We start from the raw sequence: 17066 nt of genomic DNA, 5'->3' as shown, positions 1-17066 counted from the left end.
ATTTTCCAACTGCGAAATATGTTCGTCGAGTCCCATGAGACTTCAGACCACGGCTCTGCAGCACACAAAGAAGCGCACTGTTCTCAGTCTGGCCATCAGTCTCTCATAAATAAACCACCGGAGGAGAGAAGGTTCCCTGCGAGCGGTTGGTTCAACACCTATATTCTTTTCAGTGTCAAGATACTGAGAAAATTGCCCAACAGGTTTGCTGGACCGCTCAAGGCTCAGTGAACTTCGGGCATTTGTGTCACTCAGGCGTATGGTGAAAGCGCAATGCAGTGAGAGCTGAACTACAGGACTTTATAACTGCATGCAAAACGGCTTTAAATTTGAAAATGGTAAATGTTACACTGAAACAAAGACAACATGATTTTTCTCCCAAGAAAGAAAACTGTTTAATATCAACAAAATGGAATGTTGCAAATATGACAATATCCAGTGCATACCAGTTGTAGCATTAAATATACTAATGTCCAAACATTTTTTCCACTTCACTGTCAATGCCTTCTTCATTTCAACCTAAAGACTTTTAGATTTTGATAAAACTTGATTTTGGTTTAAATTGCACCACAAATATCTCACAATATGGCACATCTAATAAAAGGCATGAGAGAGTGAACATGCTCGTGGCTCCATGTCAATGTGACAGTTCAAGTATTGACAACTGTTCAGAAATATCAGTTATAACATTACAATCATTTAAGGTTTAAGCAATAATTAAGCCCTAATTATCATCCAGTGCCTTTTTTCCCCCCATTTTCCCTTTCCACGTATAAAAATAGAACCAATATTTCTAAAAAGAGTTGAAAGAACAAAACTCTTATTCAAAGCCAGCTGTCAACAGCTGATCTGTAAGGAAATTCAGTTAATTATCATGAGGCACTAGTCATCACTGTACTTTGCCAAGCTTTGCAGTCTGAGATCTGCATGCAAAAATGGATCCAGAATTGACTGTAAAACTAAATTTAGATAAACTATATCAATAGTTAATAAAGTTTCATGTATCCAGTCATGTTTTTTTGGAATGACCCGTATTAAGTACTTTCAGTGGCTTTATAATGGGCTTTAAGAACTAAGCAGTGGTCCTTTTCACCAATGTGGTCTTGAGAGCATCTCTGGCATTGCAGCAGGATTCTAAGACTTTGCCATTTCTGGAAAACAAAAATACATATACGTATGTCTTAAGATTGTTATGGTACACAGAAAAAAGGTACAAAACTATCACTAGGGTGGTAACCTTTTCCAAAGGTACTGATATGTACTAACATTTACCATTTAGGGGTAAAAGAGGTACAAAGACGTATCTTTTAGCTTCTGTAGCTTAAGGTAAATACCCTAAAGTAGCATTGATACTGAAGATTTATTTTGAGTGCATAGGTGGTCAGGAAAATGCAATAAATCTAGATATACATTATATTTTGAACCCAAACTAACCGTGACACAAATTCTTCCAGAACTCCAGCCTGATCTGCTGGGAAAAACTCTTGTGCAGCTGCGTGCTCCAAAGCAAGTAAGTGTCCAGGCAGTACAGCTACCTTCTTTATCTTCTTGTCTTCACTCTGGAAAAGCAAGCAGCAGTAATGAACAACACTGACAAAAGGGGGGGGGGGGGGGGGGGTGAAAGAGAGACTGAACTGAGCATCACAATTAGTATAGTACCTTTAAAAGTCCCAGGTTCACTATCAGTGAGGAGATAAAACTATAAGATTGAGAGTGGGAGTTGGAAAAGGCTTTCCTCAACAGGGCATCTGGGCAAGAAGATGAACAGCTGATTAGTCACACAGGTTTGGAACAACATGAGGTTGAGTAAGTGAAGACAATTTTCATTTTGAGGTGAACTGCTCCTTTAAATATTTAATTGTATGGTATTCAGTCATACCAGTGCTCTCAAATATTGCTTGCTTTACTTCTGGTTCGTCTTTGTATACTGATGAAATCTTGAGAAAAATTTCTGAAACCTTACTAGCATCTGAGACGTCAACCTAAAAAAAAAGGAAATTATTTCATGGGGTTGGAGAACAAGTTAAACCATCCTGATGTACAACTGGACTTTATGAATCAACACTGTACCTGCTGCTCAATGAGCTGGACCCTTTTGGGTCCAAGGGAGATCAGTTTCTCAGCTGACGGTGAAATGAGGAAAGACGTGAGCTCAGAAGTGCAGTGAGGCTCCTCCTGTGGCAAGAGAACAACGCAGGTAAACTCCAAATTGTTCATCTGATGTAAAATAGAAACAGGTTCAGGTTTAGCAGTCCATTCAGCCTTGCAGATGTTTTCTGGCATCACCTTTTCTTCAATTACATCTTTTGTTCCATTGACACAATTTTCCTCTGTATGCTCTTCATCTTCCTTCTCTTCTTCATCTTCCTCCTCCTCATCTTCAGGCTCTCCTTCATCATCACTGCATTAAAAACATCTATCTTTCATTAATCTAATTGTAAAATGATTTCAAATACAGGAAAATATGAATTTCCCTTCAATTTATTTATACAAGAAACATCCAATACAACCCAGATTAATACCTGAGCGCTCCCAGCAGATCTTCCATGTTCATGCTCTCCATCACTTCCCTGAGAGCCTCACAGCCTTCCTCTCCAAAGCAATTTCCTAAACAAGCCAGCAGAAATCATTACCACAGAATAACAGCTTTGACACCTAATTGATTAAATTCAACAGAACAGAGACACTATAGTGAGTGCATAATTATTAGGCAAGTTGATATTCTGATTGTATTTTTCCAAGCACATTTGACCAATTCCAAACCACATCAATCTTAATAACTACTATTCATTTTGTATTTAATCATTTATAAGTGATATATATAATTGTCCATGAAGGCTGGAAGTGAAAAACTCTCTATATTATGGTGTGCATAATTATCAGGCAGGTTTTCTTTTACAGATAAAGTGAGCCAAAAAAAAGAGATTTAACTTAGACTAAAAGTCAAAAATGATCAAATGCCCGTGAGAAGGATGCAATACTAGAATTTGCAAAGTTGAGACATGACCATAGGACAGCGAAATGGTCATTGGGTCATAAAAAAACCAGGTAAAAAAATTAATAAATACATTAACTGCAAAAGAATTAGCTGTAAAATGAGTTCATTTTAGTCCATCTCTGCAAGACAGACTTTTCAGGAAAGAAGATTAACTAAAAATGGACTCCCAAAACTTACTTCCAGATTCTTGAAAGAGTGGTACAAGTGGATGTGATGCTGGTCCTTCAAAATCAGTCTTCATGTAGTTCACAACACTTCAGCATGTTATTCTTATTAAATGAGGGTCATTTTTTGGGATTTTTGTTTCTAAGAACTGAACACATTGCACTTCTGGAGACTTCAGGTAGGTTGCAGTTCTGGAAAATGGTGGCACTGGAGACTAATTGGTTCCTGATGGTTTTACACCTAAATCTTAACCTTAATTAAACTCTCTTGCAGTTAACATGTGTCTTCACTTGTTTTTTCTGACCCTGCTGACTCAATGAGCATTTCGCTGTCCAATGGTCATGCCTTAACTTTGCAGATTCCAGTAATGAATCCTTCTCATTTGCATTTAATCATTTTTTAATTTCAGTTTTTCACTTCCAGCCTTAACGGAAAATTATATATCACTTTTTGTATATATCACAAGATTGATGTGGTTTGAAATTGGTCAAACGGCTTGGAAAAAAATATATGATCCGATTATCAACTTGCCTAGTAATTATGCACGCACTGTATTTAAAAAAAAAACGGTCACACAGCTTTTAGGAGGTGGACTAAGGTTGTACTGTGTAGTCTAACTCTGCTCCACACTTGTTCAGAAAGATATGCATGTGAATTAGTTAATATTAAAACATAAAAAAATATATTATTATTAAAAAAATTGCATTCAAAATAAAATGTTATGTTTACGAACCATTTGTGTATACTGTGTATTTTCATTATGAATATATAAATACACACACATACATATATACATTAAGGATAGAAATGTCAGATTTATATACAAAACATTTTAAATATATCAAAGCTACCAATTTCTGTCAATAAAAAAAGTTCGAAAGCAAGCAGCTTGTCATAATTACGACAGAAATACCTAAAACCGTATGTGGGGAGCCTTTAAATATAGTGACAGACAACAAGAGTCGAAAAACTTGAAAAATTTAAATAAAATAATAAACATGGTCTAACTCATTTACGATTACTGACTTTTCAATCTAATCTTGATCAATTGTGCAGAATGTACAGTACAGTATAATTCATAAAGGAGTTTTGCACCAGTAGTGGATTAGGAAGAGCATACTTGTTTAGTAATAATATGCTGTGACAACAAAATTTTATTAATTTACCATTCAGGTCCAGTTTCACCAGATCAGATTTGCCCCGAACAGCCTTTGCAACTACCACAGCTGCAGCCTCACAAATCTCTCCAAATGACAAATTCAGCTCCTAAACAAAACTAATATTTTAGAATGCTCACAGTATGTACAAACACTGAATGGAAGTGTTTGTTTGCGTCAGCTAGATCCAATGCTGGTGTCATGCATCAACTAACCCTGAGGAATGGCAGTCCCTCTCTAAGGGCCCCTGCTATAGCAATCGCACCTTCTGAGCGAACCAAACAATCCCCAAAATTGATGACTTTAAGACACTGGAGGTACCTAATAGCCTAAACATGGATGAAATCACACAGACAGCCATGAATAAACATCTCTTCTAACCATATGAAGTCATGAGACAGAGTTGCTCAACATACCTCCGCCATGGCTATCGATCCTCTCTTAGTAAAAGTGTTGTCATTGAGGTTGAGGACCTGAAGGTTTGGGTTGTGCTTTATGGCAGTGGCTAAAGCAGTGATACCAAGATGGTTGATTCCATTCTGTGGCATATGGACCTCCTCAAGACTGCCTAACAACTGTTGAAAAAAAAAAGCAAGAAGAACGAAGAACAGAGAGTCAAACAAAGCAAAATTTTAACATTTTATGGCAGCAGTGAATTATGGTATATATATATATATATATATATATATATATATATATATATATATATATATATATATATAAAATTTTATTAATTTTTTTTATTTTTAAAGAAGTCACCAAGAAAGTTTAAAGAGCAACGTTTTTATTTGAAATAAAAATCCTTTGTAAAAATCTTTACTGTCACTTTTGATCAATGCAATACGTGTGTGCTAAAGAAAAGTATTAATTAAAAAAAAGTTACTGACCCTAAACTTTTAAACAATAGTGTAAATATATATTTTTAGAAAACAATTATGCCTTAGTACCTTAAATGCTTTGGCAAGTGCAGTAGCACCATCATTCTCCAGCCGATTACGTCCAGCTATGAAGACTTTTAACCTCAGGGGAGAGCCAGCTGCACTAGACTGCTTGTGACATTCAGTCAAAGCAGAAGCAAGGACCTATAAAAAAGAAAATAATAATTAAAAGAAACTAAACAAATAAAACTGTTATTTATCTGTTTCATGAGCTCCAAAAATATTACCACGTTTAAAACAATGATGCATTTTTTTTAAACCGGTTACATCGAGTTGATCACGGCCTAAACTTACCATACCCCCTCCAATGCCCATGCCACAATTATTAAGCCTGAGCTCAAGTAAAGTGTAGCATGCAGTGCTCTTCAGAAGGCTTTCAATTCCCTTTACACCATCAGGGCCAAAGGCATTGTCGCTCAAGTCCAGATGAGTCAGTCTGGCCCCCGATGTCATCAAAGAATAGCCCAATGATTTCTAGAAAATGTTGGAAATACAATATGCTTTTTACTCACAGCAAATACATTTAACTGAGCTTTTTGAGATGGGTATTTTTTTACCAGAGCAGGTGGAATTTCAGAGCGAAGGCGACCCGTGAACAAGTCACTCCAATGGCATTGCTTAGTAAAAAAAATGCAAAGATTAAAAACAGCAAAGTCAAAGACTGAACATTTTCCAGTGGCAATTTAAAACTACCTCCAATTCCCTTTTCGCTTCAAGAGATTTTGCAATTGCCTGTGCTGCTTCAACCCCCAATGTGTTTCCCTCTAATCTGAGAGACTGCAGCCCCTGACACCGCTCGATCTCCTGCACCATTTCTTTCACTGCAACATCACAGAAAGGGAAGGGAATTATGAGTGTTGAGGTTTATGCATTAACACAGAAAATCAATCAATCTGCTAACAGATTTTTTTTAGTCACCTGACTCAGCATTGTCCAACTTCAGCCCTTGTCCCTTATAACTTAATTCCACTTCTCCAACATGAGTTTTGGCCAGCGCCTCTGTAATCTGAGCAATATCTCCAGAAGCCATTTCTTTCTCTACTAATGAAGTAAATAAAACATTAACAGGATCACTAAAATCTAGCACACTAGACCTTAAAAAAACTGATAGATCTCTGTAGCATATGGATTTACTAATACAGATATTTACATCCCGCTCACACATTTTACATCAGTGTTACATCCTCATTTTTTCATTCATTTCTAACAGGACTGTACCATTAGCTCAACATGCTAGCCTGTCACTATACAGGTAAACAAAAGATTGACGTTGTAAAGTGTTCCTTTGAAACAAGATGTTTCACCTTGCAGTTCGATAAACTCGAAATAGATGTTGCTGAACTTACGTTGTCTAACAATTAGCATGCTAATGTCATTGCAGGCTAGCTCAGAGAATTAGCTACCAAACTTTACTCTCAACCAGTAACGTTACTTAACAATAGTCTTTCAATCGCATCAACAATAGTTAAATCTAAAAATGTTAATCTTATTGATATTTTAAACCTACGAATATTACCTTACACCTCGGCACAGATATTAACAGAAACCAGCCGATAACTAGCCTGACTAGAGAAAGCCCATCACAACAGGAGGCACGCGGAGGCGGCCGCGGCAGTTCTTTGAAAGAGCCGGTGTCACATTCTTTCATAATAAAAGCAAGTCCTGTTATGACTTTTTTTTTTACTGTTATGACTTCACTACTCGTACTGAATACACTATTTATTGTGTAATATAATTATGATTTTTTTTACAACTGTTAAATAACTGTACTGAAACAGAAATAAATACCGGTGTAAATGTGTATCTGAATAGCAAGTTATAATTATCTATAAATTATATACACCAGAGACTTTTTTGATAGGATGTTTTACATCAAATATATAAAAAGTTAATTTAACTTAAAAATGTAAATAATTTAATACGTGACATACTTTTATTTGTATTACATCTTTCTATACTACGAGTAAGTGCAAATGTGACGTAAGCCCCAGTGGCCTAATGGATAAGGCACTGGCCTCCTAAGCCAGGGATTGTGGGTTCGAGTCCCATCTGGGGTGGTAATCTTTTAAACGCTTCTTAGCGATCCAACAGGTGACAGAAAGCTAACGGCAGGCCTGCGAATCAAAGCAGGTGGTTATTTGCTGTAGTTCTTCAGTGATTACCTTTCACCGAGTATTGAGCTTCTAGGATATTATATTTGACTAAAGGTTTGGTTATAAATGAAATTTATGCATTTAGCAGACGCTTTTATCCAAAGCGACTTACAGTGCATTCAGGCTATCAATTTTTACCTGTCATGTGTTCCCGTGGAATCCAAACCCCCAACCTTGCGCTTGACAGCGCAGTGCTCTACCAATTGAGCTACAGGAACACTAATAAACAATTATAAATAATAGATAGCGAATGTGTTAATCAGATCCAGACAGTAAACTAAAACATGCATCATTTTGCTCGGGGGTTTGTTTTGTGCGTCCTAACGGCGACCTTCGTGAAGGCTCAGCGTAAGTGTCTTTTCAGTGTGTCGTATTTTAGAATGTTCCGTTTGGACATTGGTTACCAAACGAGGCGACATCATGATATAAAATTATATCAAACATGTGAAACCTCTAACGCTTATCGATTGTGATCTCTGTTCTCACTGTGCGCTTGATGTGCACAGAGTCACCGTATATTGGGATGCTGTTCAGAGGTCTGTGGAGCTGAAAGAGGGTGCAATGGAAGAGGCGGGAGATTTTCTTGGTTATTTCAATAATAGTTTATCAGTTTCTGGATGAGGAGTGCTGGAAGTGCAGGCTGGTTATGGACAATTCCAGGAGAACGATGAAATTACATATTTCTTGGCTGGATACCTTGAAGGATACCTTACAGCCTCGTAAGTTAAACTGACTAACCCTCTAGGGAAAAAAAGAACACTTTTGACATACTTTTAAAGAGAATAGACTTTTTACAGAAACAATCTACTTAGAAATATTGTCAATTTCACAATAATGCTTTTATTTTAGGGGCTGCAAAGCAGGCTTAATTTTTTTTTTTTTTTTGTAAATGTACTTCTTTAAAGCATGACACAAGATTATTAAAAGTATCTAAAGGGAAATCTTTAACTTGGCATTATTATAAAGTGCACTTTTACAAAAATTGTTAAGAAACAATGTCATTTTTAATTTTTAAACATTCTTTCAAGATCTGAAGTACACTAACCTATTTTTTGATTTGCACATTAAATTACATTAAACACATTTTTTTTCACTAAATTAAAGGGGTCTGAGTTCATTTGTATTCTAAAATACATTGTCCTGGGTGTTAATGAAATATACACATTTCAGTATATTAACATCCCAATAACAGATGATAAACCATTACTATAATATGTATCCTCAGATTATAAAGGATAATAGTGTTACAAAACATCTGAAATGCTTTATGAGGTAAGTGACATTTATTATCTACATTCTAAAAAAATAAATAATAATAATAAAACATTCCCCTTTAAGACTTGCACTCTATTCATTTACTAACTGCTTGTTTTTTTATTTAAATAAACACTTGCTTCTCTATTTTTCTTTGTATTCTATCTATTTGTTTTCTTTGTATTTATTGTACAATTAGCAAAAAGCAAAAAAAGGCCTCTAACGCTAGCTTTCCCTATTCATTTTCTATTCAGTCTGTTTTTTTATTTATTATATAATTAATAAAGACTATATGTGTTGCTACATACACATTGCTAAATTTACTGCATAAGGCTAACCAAGACTTGTCAATGCTCTTTTGTTGATTTTGACTGATTCCATTGTCCTCGTTTGTAAGTCGCTTTGGATAAAAGCATCTGCTGAATGACTTAATGTCATTAATTGATTGCACTGTTCCAAAATTACAATAATGTCAGGTATGATCAAATACACCTACTTGCAGTGTATTTACATTTAGAAGTTTTAAAAACTTTCAGAATCTTAGAATTTTGTGTGGCATAAACACATGTATTAGTAATCTATGATTATATCTGTCTTTATTAAACTTCCATTCTTTAAAATAGTGAGCAAGACTCATGGACAAGAACACAAGTGAAATTAAATGGGAAGACTGATCGTTTGTGGCATCACGTGGGTCTTCTAGTGGCCCAGATGGATGGACTGCATGCTGGGGCAGCATACTGGGCCAAAAGTAGACAGGAACAGGTCAGGAAACCTGAAATGTCTATGCATCTGTTTAGATGTAGTGTACACATCTCATTCTGAGAGTTTGATAACACTCATATAGACATTTGAAAAGTGAACTTTTTGTTATATTTTTTTTATTTGTTGACAGTGATGCCTAAATGTTTTTAATTTTGTGTGAATGACTGAAACTCCACACTTGCATTTCAACTCCCAGCCTCTGTCCATGTTTGCGGTTTAGTTCGTCAATGGTATTGGGGATTTGCTGGATTTAATCCCTGTTCTCAAAAGGCGTTCCAACTCTTCTTCTGACTCCTTCAGAATGCCAGGCATGAGTCACTGTTCTGCTCTCATCAAGGTTGTGAGTGTAATCACATATTCTGAATTGGGACCAAATGCAATAGAAATTAGCCAGTAAAAACCCCATGTCAGGGGTTTTCAATAGCACTTTTCTGAATATTTAGGACTGCCTGTGTTGGAAATGGCATTCGCCAACAACCTTTTTTCATTTGTTTTTGCCCATTTTATCTGCAGATGTTACCTGGCTATGAGAATCTGTTGCTTGGTCACTCCAGCTGGTACAGCTATGCTGCGAGCATGAGAATCTACAAGCACTGGGACTTGAAAAATAAACATAATGGCACAAGCAGACTGTCCTTTAGCAGCTACCCTGGTATTTATAGGCAGATGTATGTCTTTTATAATTTAAACTAACAAAAATTTAGTGCTATTAAACTTTTTCTCGTATCATTTCCAGGGATCTTGTCATCTCCGGATGATTTTTATTTGCTGGGAACAGGATTGCTTGTAACTCAAACCACAAACAACGTGTTCAACTCCTCTCTGTGCTCCCTGGTGACCCCAGAGGCTTTGCTTGCTTGGCAAAGGGTGCGTGTAGCACATGCGCTGGCCTGCACAGGGAACCAATGGGCCCAAATATTTTCCAAGCACAATTCAGGTGAAACAGAGAAGTGGATCATTATGTGCAAAAATTGTGTTCCGTTTTTGCAGTGCTCTGTGTTATATATAGGTGCCATAGGCGGAAATCGCGGGGGGGTCGGGGGGGTCCGGACCCCCCCTATCTGAGGGTTGTCCCCCCCTAAAATATAATTGAAATATGTGTATTGTAAATAATATAATGAGATATATAGTTAAACTAATTGTGTAAGTAGTAAAACAATACAAATGCAAACTGAGCAACAACAAAAAAAGTTTTAAACATCTCGAGTTCCCCCTGCTTTGCCTCACATTGCTTTGGTCCACTGCCTGCTCCCCTTTTACCTCACCACCACCGACACACACACACACACACACACACACACACAGTCCGGTGCGAGAAAACATTGTGTTTCAGTAGTTGTGGAAGTCCATAAGTCTAGCTTACTTTATTCACATTAAACATCGTATGACGTGATTATTTTCTCTTTAATATAGATTAATTGAGTCATTAATAAGTCGTGTCCAAAAAATATTATTGTGTACCAATTTACTTTTGTCACCGATGTAGTCTGCGCTGTTAGCGATTATAACAGGCGTTTTATACAGGTGTTTACCTAGCTTGTTTAATAAAGTCTTACACACACCCAAAGTGTACGCATATACAGTCTTGTACGTTAGATTAGACTAGTGCGGGTGCGCATTTAGATTTTCCCGCGTTCACTATGATTTAGTCGGTTTCAGTGGCGGCTCGTCGGGTGAGGCAGGGGAGGCACAGTTCCCCCAAATTTTGAGGTGAAAATGAGGAAGATTTAATGTGAATAAAATTCCCTATTCATTTCAGTTCATGTCTCAGAATGTATATATTTTTGTTTGTAATTTCACAGTTGTAATACCATTACATGAAAGCTCCGCTTTTCTATGGCGAATGTGCCGAATCTGCTGATGTAATTACACCACTAAGTGAAAGAGAAGGGGAGGGGGAGGCCAGGGGAACCAATCAGCATCGAGTGTTCACTTTCAGCGCTGAGGAGTGCTGAGAAAAGTAACATCATAGAGGAGGCTAGCCTCTCTTCTGGAATATCAACCAACCATCATAGAGACATAAATTAGATATTAGTTTGAACCTGTTTTTATACAGTCTATGGTTTGAACGTCTCCCGGAGCGGCTGGGCTGATAATTTACCAAGTATTTATAATGAGTAGTGATATTGAATATATTTTCTTTACAGTTTCTGACTAAAAGCTGCCAAAAAGCCATTTTAAACTGGTTAAGCAAATAATAATAATAATAACAATTGGCAGGGATCCCCAGACCAATACAATTAGTTTGCCTCCTCTATTTTAAAATTCACCAGCCGCCACTGGTCGGTTTATTTCATTTAATATAGTTAATCTAATATAACATCATACTAAGAGTGCAGTTGTTCTCCAGATATTAACATAACAAATGTGATTTTGATTTTTATAAAAATTGAATAAACAAGAAGTTAATATTAAGTGCATTTTAGGCACCATATTGCCTGTTAGCTCTATTTCACCAACGAAAAAAGTTGAAAACTAAGCTACAGCAGGTGTTTCCTAAATTAATAAATCCACTTTTTGAACAAATCAGTCATTGACGTAATAAATTATTATTTTTTGTTTTTTCCCGTCTTTCACGTCTATACCGATCTCACTATACAGTTGTGTGAGGGTGTATGTCTAAGAGTGTGTATGCCTTCATTTTGCTAGGCATGGCAAATGTTTTTATTTATGCATATTTTAATTATAACTGTGAAGCAACAACATTGCTATTGAATGTGCTATATAAATAAATAAAAGTTTTCCATTGTATTTTGGTGGCTTGATTGTGTAAACAACTTCCAAAACATTGCAACAAAAAAAAAATGTTTTGAAGAATGTTTTCCTCAATTTAGTCAATTTAGCTTTTTCATTGAACCAAAAAGAAACTTTGAGAAGAAGGATAATGGAACGGTCTCCATGCAATAGCAAGGCTTTCCTCTCTGTACACACAATTTTGCCTGTTTTATTGGTGTCCCCTTCAAAACTTGCTCATGAGAAATGTTATGTTTATTGTCCCCCCCCCCCCCAACATTTAGATGAGATTTTCGCCCCTGGGTGCATCTCAATAAATTATAATGTTGTGGAAAAGTTCATTTATTTCAGTAATTCAACTCAAATTTTGAAACGTGTATTAAATAAATTCAATGCACACAGACTGAAGTAGTTTAAATCTTTGGTTCTTTTAATTGTGATGATTTTGGCTCACATTTAACAAAAACCCACCAATTCACCTCATCTCAACAAATAAGAATACTTCAAATTTTTTTTAGTGAATTGTTGGCCTTCTGGTAAGTATGTTCACATGTACTCAATACTTGGTCGGGGCTCCTTTTGCTTTATTTAATGCCTCAATTCAGCGTGGCATGGAGGTGATCAGTTTGTGGCACTGCTGAGGTGGTATGGAAGCCCAGGTTTCTTTGACAGTCGCCTTCAACTCATCTGTATTTTTTGGTCTTGTTTCTCATCTCCCTTTTGACAATACCCCATAGATTCTCTATGGGGTTCAGGTCTGGTGAGTTTGCTGGCCAGTCAAGCACACCAACACCATGGTCATTTAACTAACTTTTGTTGCCTTTGGCAGTGTGGGCATGCACTAAATACTGCTGGAAAATGAATTCAGCATCTTCAAAAAACTGGTCAGCAGAAGGAAGCATGAAGTGATTTAAAACTTATTGGTAAATGGTTGCAGTGACTTTGGTTTTCAAAAAACACAGTGGACCAACACCAGCAGATGACATTGCACCCCAAATCATCACAGACTGTGGAAACTTAACACTGGACTTCAAGCAGCGGTTCTCTCTGTTGATTGTGCATCTTTTTCTTCCACACTTTTTCCTTCCACTCAACATTCCTGTTAACATGCTTGGATACAGCACTCTGTGAACAGCCAGCTTCTTTGGCAATGAATGTTTGTGGCTTACCCTCCTTGTGAAGGTTATCAATGATTGTCTTCTGGACAACTGTCAGATCAGTTTTCCACATGATTGTGTAGCCTAGTGAACCAAACTGAGAGACCATTTTGAAAGTTCAGTAAACCTTTGCCGGTGTTTTGAGTTGATTAGTTGATTGGCATGTCACCATATTCTAATTTGTTGAGATATTGAATTGGGTTTTAGTGAAATGTGAGCCAAAATCATCACAGTTAAAAGAACCAAAGACTTAAACAACTTCAGTCTGTGTGCACTGAATTTATTTAATATACAAGTCTCACAATTTGATATGAATTACTGAAATGAACTTTTCCATGATATTCTAATTTTGAGATGCGCACACACACACACACACACACACACACACATATATATATATATATATATATATATCTGGCTTTTTTATTTTAATTTTTTTTCCCTATATAAATTATGTCAGGGACCTACAATAACCAGTATATGATGGTGGATCTGAAAAGAGTTTCACTTGGAAATCAGATTGAGGATTGGAGCCTGACTGTTGTGGAGCAGATTCCTGGTTTGGTTTTGTACTCGGATCAGTCACAAGCGCTACGTCATGGTGAGGAGTATTTCCATAACAAAACCAGTAGTATGAACAGTCCATCGGAAATTAATTTGGAGAGAATATAAGAAGTAGGAAGCTAAATCACAGTCTGAAGGGTAAATTTAACAAGATAATATGCATTTCAAATCACCTCAATAGGTTACTGGGCCTCCTACAACATACCTTTCAACTCAGACATTTACCGAATGAGTGGTTATGGTGTGATGTGGAAAAAGTACGGAAAAGATTTCTCATATGACCTCTGTCCACGTGCTAAAATTTTCCGCAGGGACCAGGGAAAGGTCACTAATTTGGACACCTTGAAATACATTATGAGGTACAATGGTGAGTTTAGGTTTTCGTTTTGGAAATGACTCAAAACCGTTTCTTCAAAATAATCTGCCCTCTTGTTAATCTAATTTTTTGATGAACAGTAGCGCTTGTCATATTAGATTACAGAAAAGACCCATATTCAAAGAAGCATCCTTGTAAATCCATCTGCTGCCGAAATGAACTGAGACTTCGACGACCTCATCCGGAGGGCTGTTATGATACTAAGGTACAGGAATAGGTCAGTTATTAAAGTTAAAAGTGTTATTATTACATAAAAACCAGTAAAGATATAGTGTGAGTGTATAGTGTTCTAATGGAGGCTGTCAAATTTAGGTTACAGATTATCACATGGCCCAGATATTTTCGGCTGAAGCTGTGAATGGACCCACTACTCAGAATGGTCTTCCACTTTTCTCTTGGAGCCGTTTTAATCAGACGGCTCATCATGGGCTCCCTCAGACGTACAACTTTACATTTATCAACATGCAGCCTTTGCTCTTTGGTTCCAGAGATCAAGCCAAGACTGATAATTGTTTTGTACAATGTATGAACAGCAGTCTAGAGGATACAGATGCAAGACTTGGAAAGGATTTAATCGACTTAGTATCAGATATTTACAAGCAATTCCATGAAGTCATTGGGTATATTTTTGTCTTATATGCAACTTAATGCATAATAGTTCCAGTCAGTGCTGGACATGTTTATGCAATAAAATAATAGCAAATTTTACCATAACTTGTATAATTTGTGATCATGGCAAAGCTCATGATCATAAATATTAACAAATTACCAATAAAATGTATCAATGCAGTAATTTAAGATTAAGATAAACTGATCTGAACAATATCAGACTAAGCAGTGTTATTGTACTTTTTCACTAGAGAAAGAGGACCTGTTAAGTTAAAAATGTCCTAATGATAGATTTGTTTATTACAAATAGAGTTTTTCATTTCACAACACATTATTTGGAGATGGACTGGTTTTGCGTGGATTACTTGTAGATTATTGTAATGTATATCAGCTGTTTGGACTCATTCTGACGGCACCCATTTGCTGCAGAAGATCCACTGGTGACGTAACTAAATACTTAAACATTTTACCAAAAGTTTAAATTATAAAATTATAAATTATATTATTGTAAATTTTATGTTATTTACATGAATCTATTTTCTGTCTTTGCAAGGTTAAGAATTTGACAGACTGAATAAATATTGAATTTACACCATAAATGGATGTTTAATTTTATTATGTGTTAATTATATATGAGGTCAAAAGTATGAAACCAATAGTAAAAAGGCTTAAAGTGATTAAATATCAATAGCCTTCTAATTCACCTTAATATTCGGATTAGTGGTCTATTGCAATTGTAAGGCCACTTTTAAAGCTTTTATCTTTGACTCTCCAAATCTTGAATATTTCGTTACAACCTTGGTACAAACTATATTATCAGCACAACAAATTGAGTAAATGGTATTTGACTGATTCCACAGCAGAACTAGATCTGCATCAACTAACTTCGCCTACTTAAGACTGTGTACAACCTGACAATCCTTTTATTAGAATAATTTGAGAATGTACCAAAGAGCAACTCGATTAATGCTTTAAACATAGAGCAGAATCTTAAATATTAATGTCTGTTAATGCATAAATACATCCAGGGTGCGATTTGTGAAAAAAACAGAGGGGGGTCGCTAGATTTGTCACTAGTGTTACATCACGCCAGGTTCCACCTCCACTCATTCACCACGCACGCCCTCACCTGAGTACTGAGCACTTCCACCTGACCCTCATCATTACCCAATCACCTCGGCACCATAAATACCACACACACGCACTCAATCAGCGTCCGGTCTCATTCGCGACAAGGTCTTACCTGTATGCTAACTCAAAGAACTAACTCTTCTTACCACTCTCCAGCGATTCTCCAAAGATCAAGATCCCCAGTGTGCGTGTGTGTGGTTCACCTCCCTCCTCTGGTGTCTTCACCCAGCTCTCACGGATCCATTCATCACTCTACCCAACACTACCTCTGCTTGTGTCTATTACTAAACCCTTCTGTCTGTTACTCCTCAGCCTACCGAGTGATCTGTAACAGAAGACCAGACCAACACCGCTAGGCACAAGCATGAGCCTCACGGACCCCTTTCAAGATCTGGTCGATGGACTCCAAAGAACACTCACGGCTACACCTGCATCCCCAACACCAGCGAGCACTTCCGTCAACGATGCCAGCACTTCCTCACCTTCCGTTCACGCCAGTCCCATGGCCCGGCCGGCGCCCTACTCTGGTTCAGCGGAGCAGTGCAGCGGTTTCCTCCTACAATGCTCGGTGGTCCTGGAGATGTAACCGCACTTGTACCCCACCGAGAGATCCAAGGTAGCCTTTGTAATTTCTCAACTGCAAGGTAAAGCACTACTGTGGGCAGATTCAATATGGACTCAAAATAACCCAGTTATCCAGTCTTATTCCAGCTTCATCGACCATTTCCGAGAAGTTTTTGGCAGGCCAGCTTGGGACCATTGGTGAGAAGCTGTATAATCTCAAACAGGGAAAAATGTCGGTCAATGAATATGCCCTTCAGTTTAGGATTCTAGCGGCCTCCAGTGGATGGAACGAATAGGCTTTACTTACTTCCTACTGTCAGGGATTGGAACCTCGAGTGCGGTTGCATCTCGCTGCATATGAGGTAACCATCGGGCTTGAATGATTCATCCAGCTGTCCATCCGCTTCGCCAACCGTATGCAGTCATGCTTAGAAGAGCACCAGGGCCAGGCGTATTCCTTTACGCCACTCTGCCGACCAGAGGCCGTCAGCTCCCCAGAACC

The 17066-nt window shown here is 37.2% G+C and overlaps 2 protein-coding genes and 1 non-coding gene across 6 annotated transcripts; 2 read left to right on the top strand and 1 right to left on the bottom strand.

Annotated features, from left to right (window-relative positions):
* Positions 1 to 971: 971 nt before the first annotated feature.
* Positions 972 to 6865, bottom strand: rangap1b (Ran GTPase activating protein 1b). Of its 2 annotated transcripts, none has more exons than XM_059533016.1 (16): positions 6775 to 6865; positions 6177 to 6299; positions 5952 to 6079; positions 5816 to 5875; positions 5553 to 5732; positions 5268 to 5402; positions 4737 to 4895; positions 4536 to 4649; positions 4330 to 4429; positions 2523 to 2607; positions 2287 to 2401; positions 2071 to 2175; positions 1880 to 1982; positions 1660 to 1748; positions 1435 to 1559; positions 972 to 1151 (listed from the first exon to the last, which is right to left on the bottom strand). In XM_059533016.1, the coding sequence occupies exons 2-16, from the start codon at positions 6286 to 6288 to the stop codon at positions 1073 to 1075; spliced, it is 1689 nt and encodes a 562-aa protein (XP_059388999.1). In that variant the 5' UTR covers positions 6289 to 6299; positions 6775 to 6865; the 3' UTR covers positions 972 to 1072. The 2 variants fall into 2 exon arrangements, with proteins under 2 accessions (XP_059388999.1, XP_059389000.1); XM_059533017.1 differs by having other exon boundaries at positions 6177 to 6296.
* Positions 6866 to 7242: 377 nt separating this feature from the next.
* On the top strand, positions 7243 to 7315 carry trnar-ccu (transfer RNA arginine (anticodon CCU)). Its single transcript has one exon. It is a non-coding gene; the product is annotated as a tRNA-Arg (tRNA).
* A 576-nt stretch (positions 7316 to 7891) lies between these two features.
* On the top strand, positions 7892 to 14952 carry plbd1b (phospholipase B domain containing 1b). 3 transcript variants are annotated; one of them, XM_059533014.1, is made up of 10 exons: positions 7892 to 8134; positions 8604 to 8683; positions 9289 to 9430; positions 9627 to 9767; positions 9944 to 10082; positions 10167 to 10367; positions 13781 to 13921; positions 14066 to 14251; positions 14359 to 14465; positions 14573 to 14952. In XM_059533014.1, exons 4-10 carry the CDS (start codon positions 9732 to 9734, stop codon positions 14906 to 14908), a joined length of 1146 nt encoding a protein of 381 aa, XP_059388997.1. In that variant the 5' UTR covers positions 7892 to 8134; positions 8604 to 8683; positions 9289 to 9430; positions 9627 to 9731; the 3' UTR covers positions 14909 to 14952. The 3 variants fall into 3 exon arrangements, with proteins under 3 accessions (XP_059388997.1, XP_059388996.1, XP_059388998.1); XM_059533013.1 differs by lacking the exon at positions 9627 to 9767; XM_059533015.1 differs by lacking the exon at positions 9627 to 9767 and having other exon boundaries at positions 14359 to 14477; positions 14573 to 14700.
* The last annotated feature ends 2114 nt before the right edge of the window (positions 14953 to 17066 follow it).

This window comes from Carassius carassius, chromosome 40, assembly GCF_963082965.1.
Source record: "Carassius carassius chromosome 40, fCarCar2.1, whole genome shotgun sequence".
NCBI lineage: Eukaryota > Metazoa > Chordata > Actinopteri > Cypriniformes > Cyprinidae > Carassius > Carassius carassius.
The sequence above is the reverse complement of the archived record's forward strand: the minus strand, read 5'-3'. Positions and strand labels throughout refer to the sequence as shown.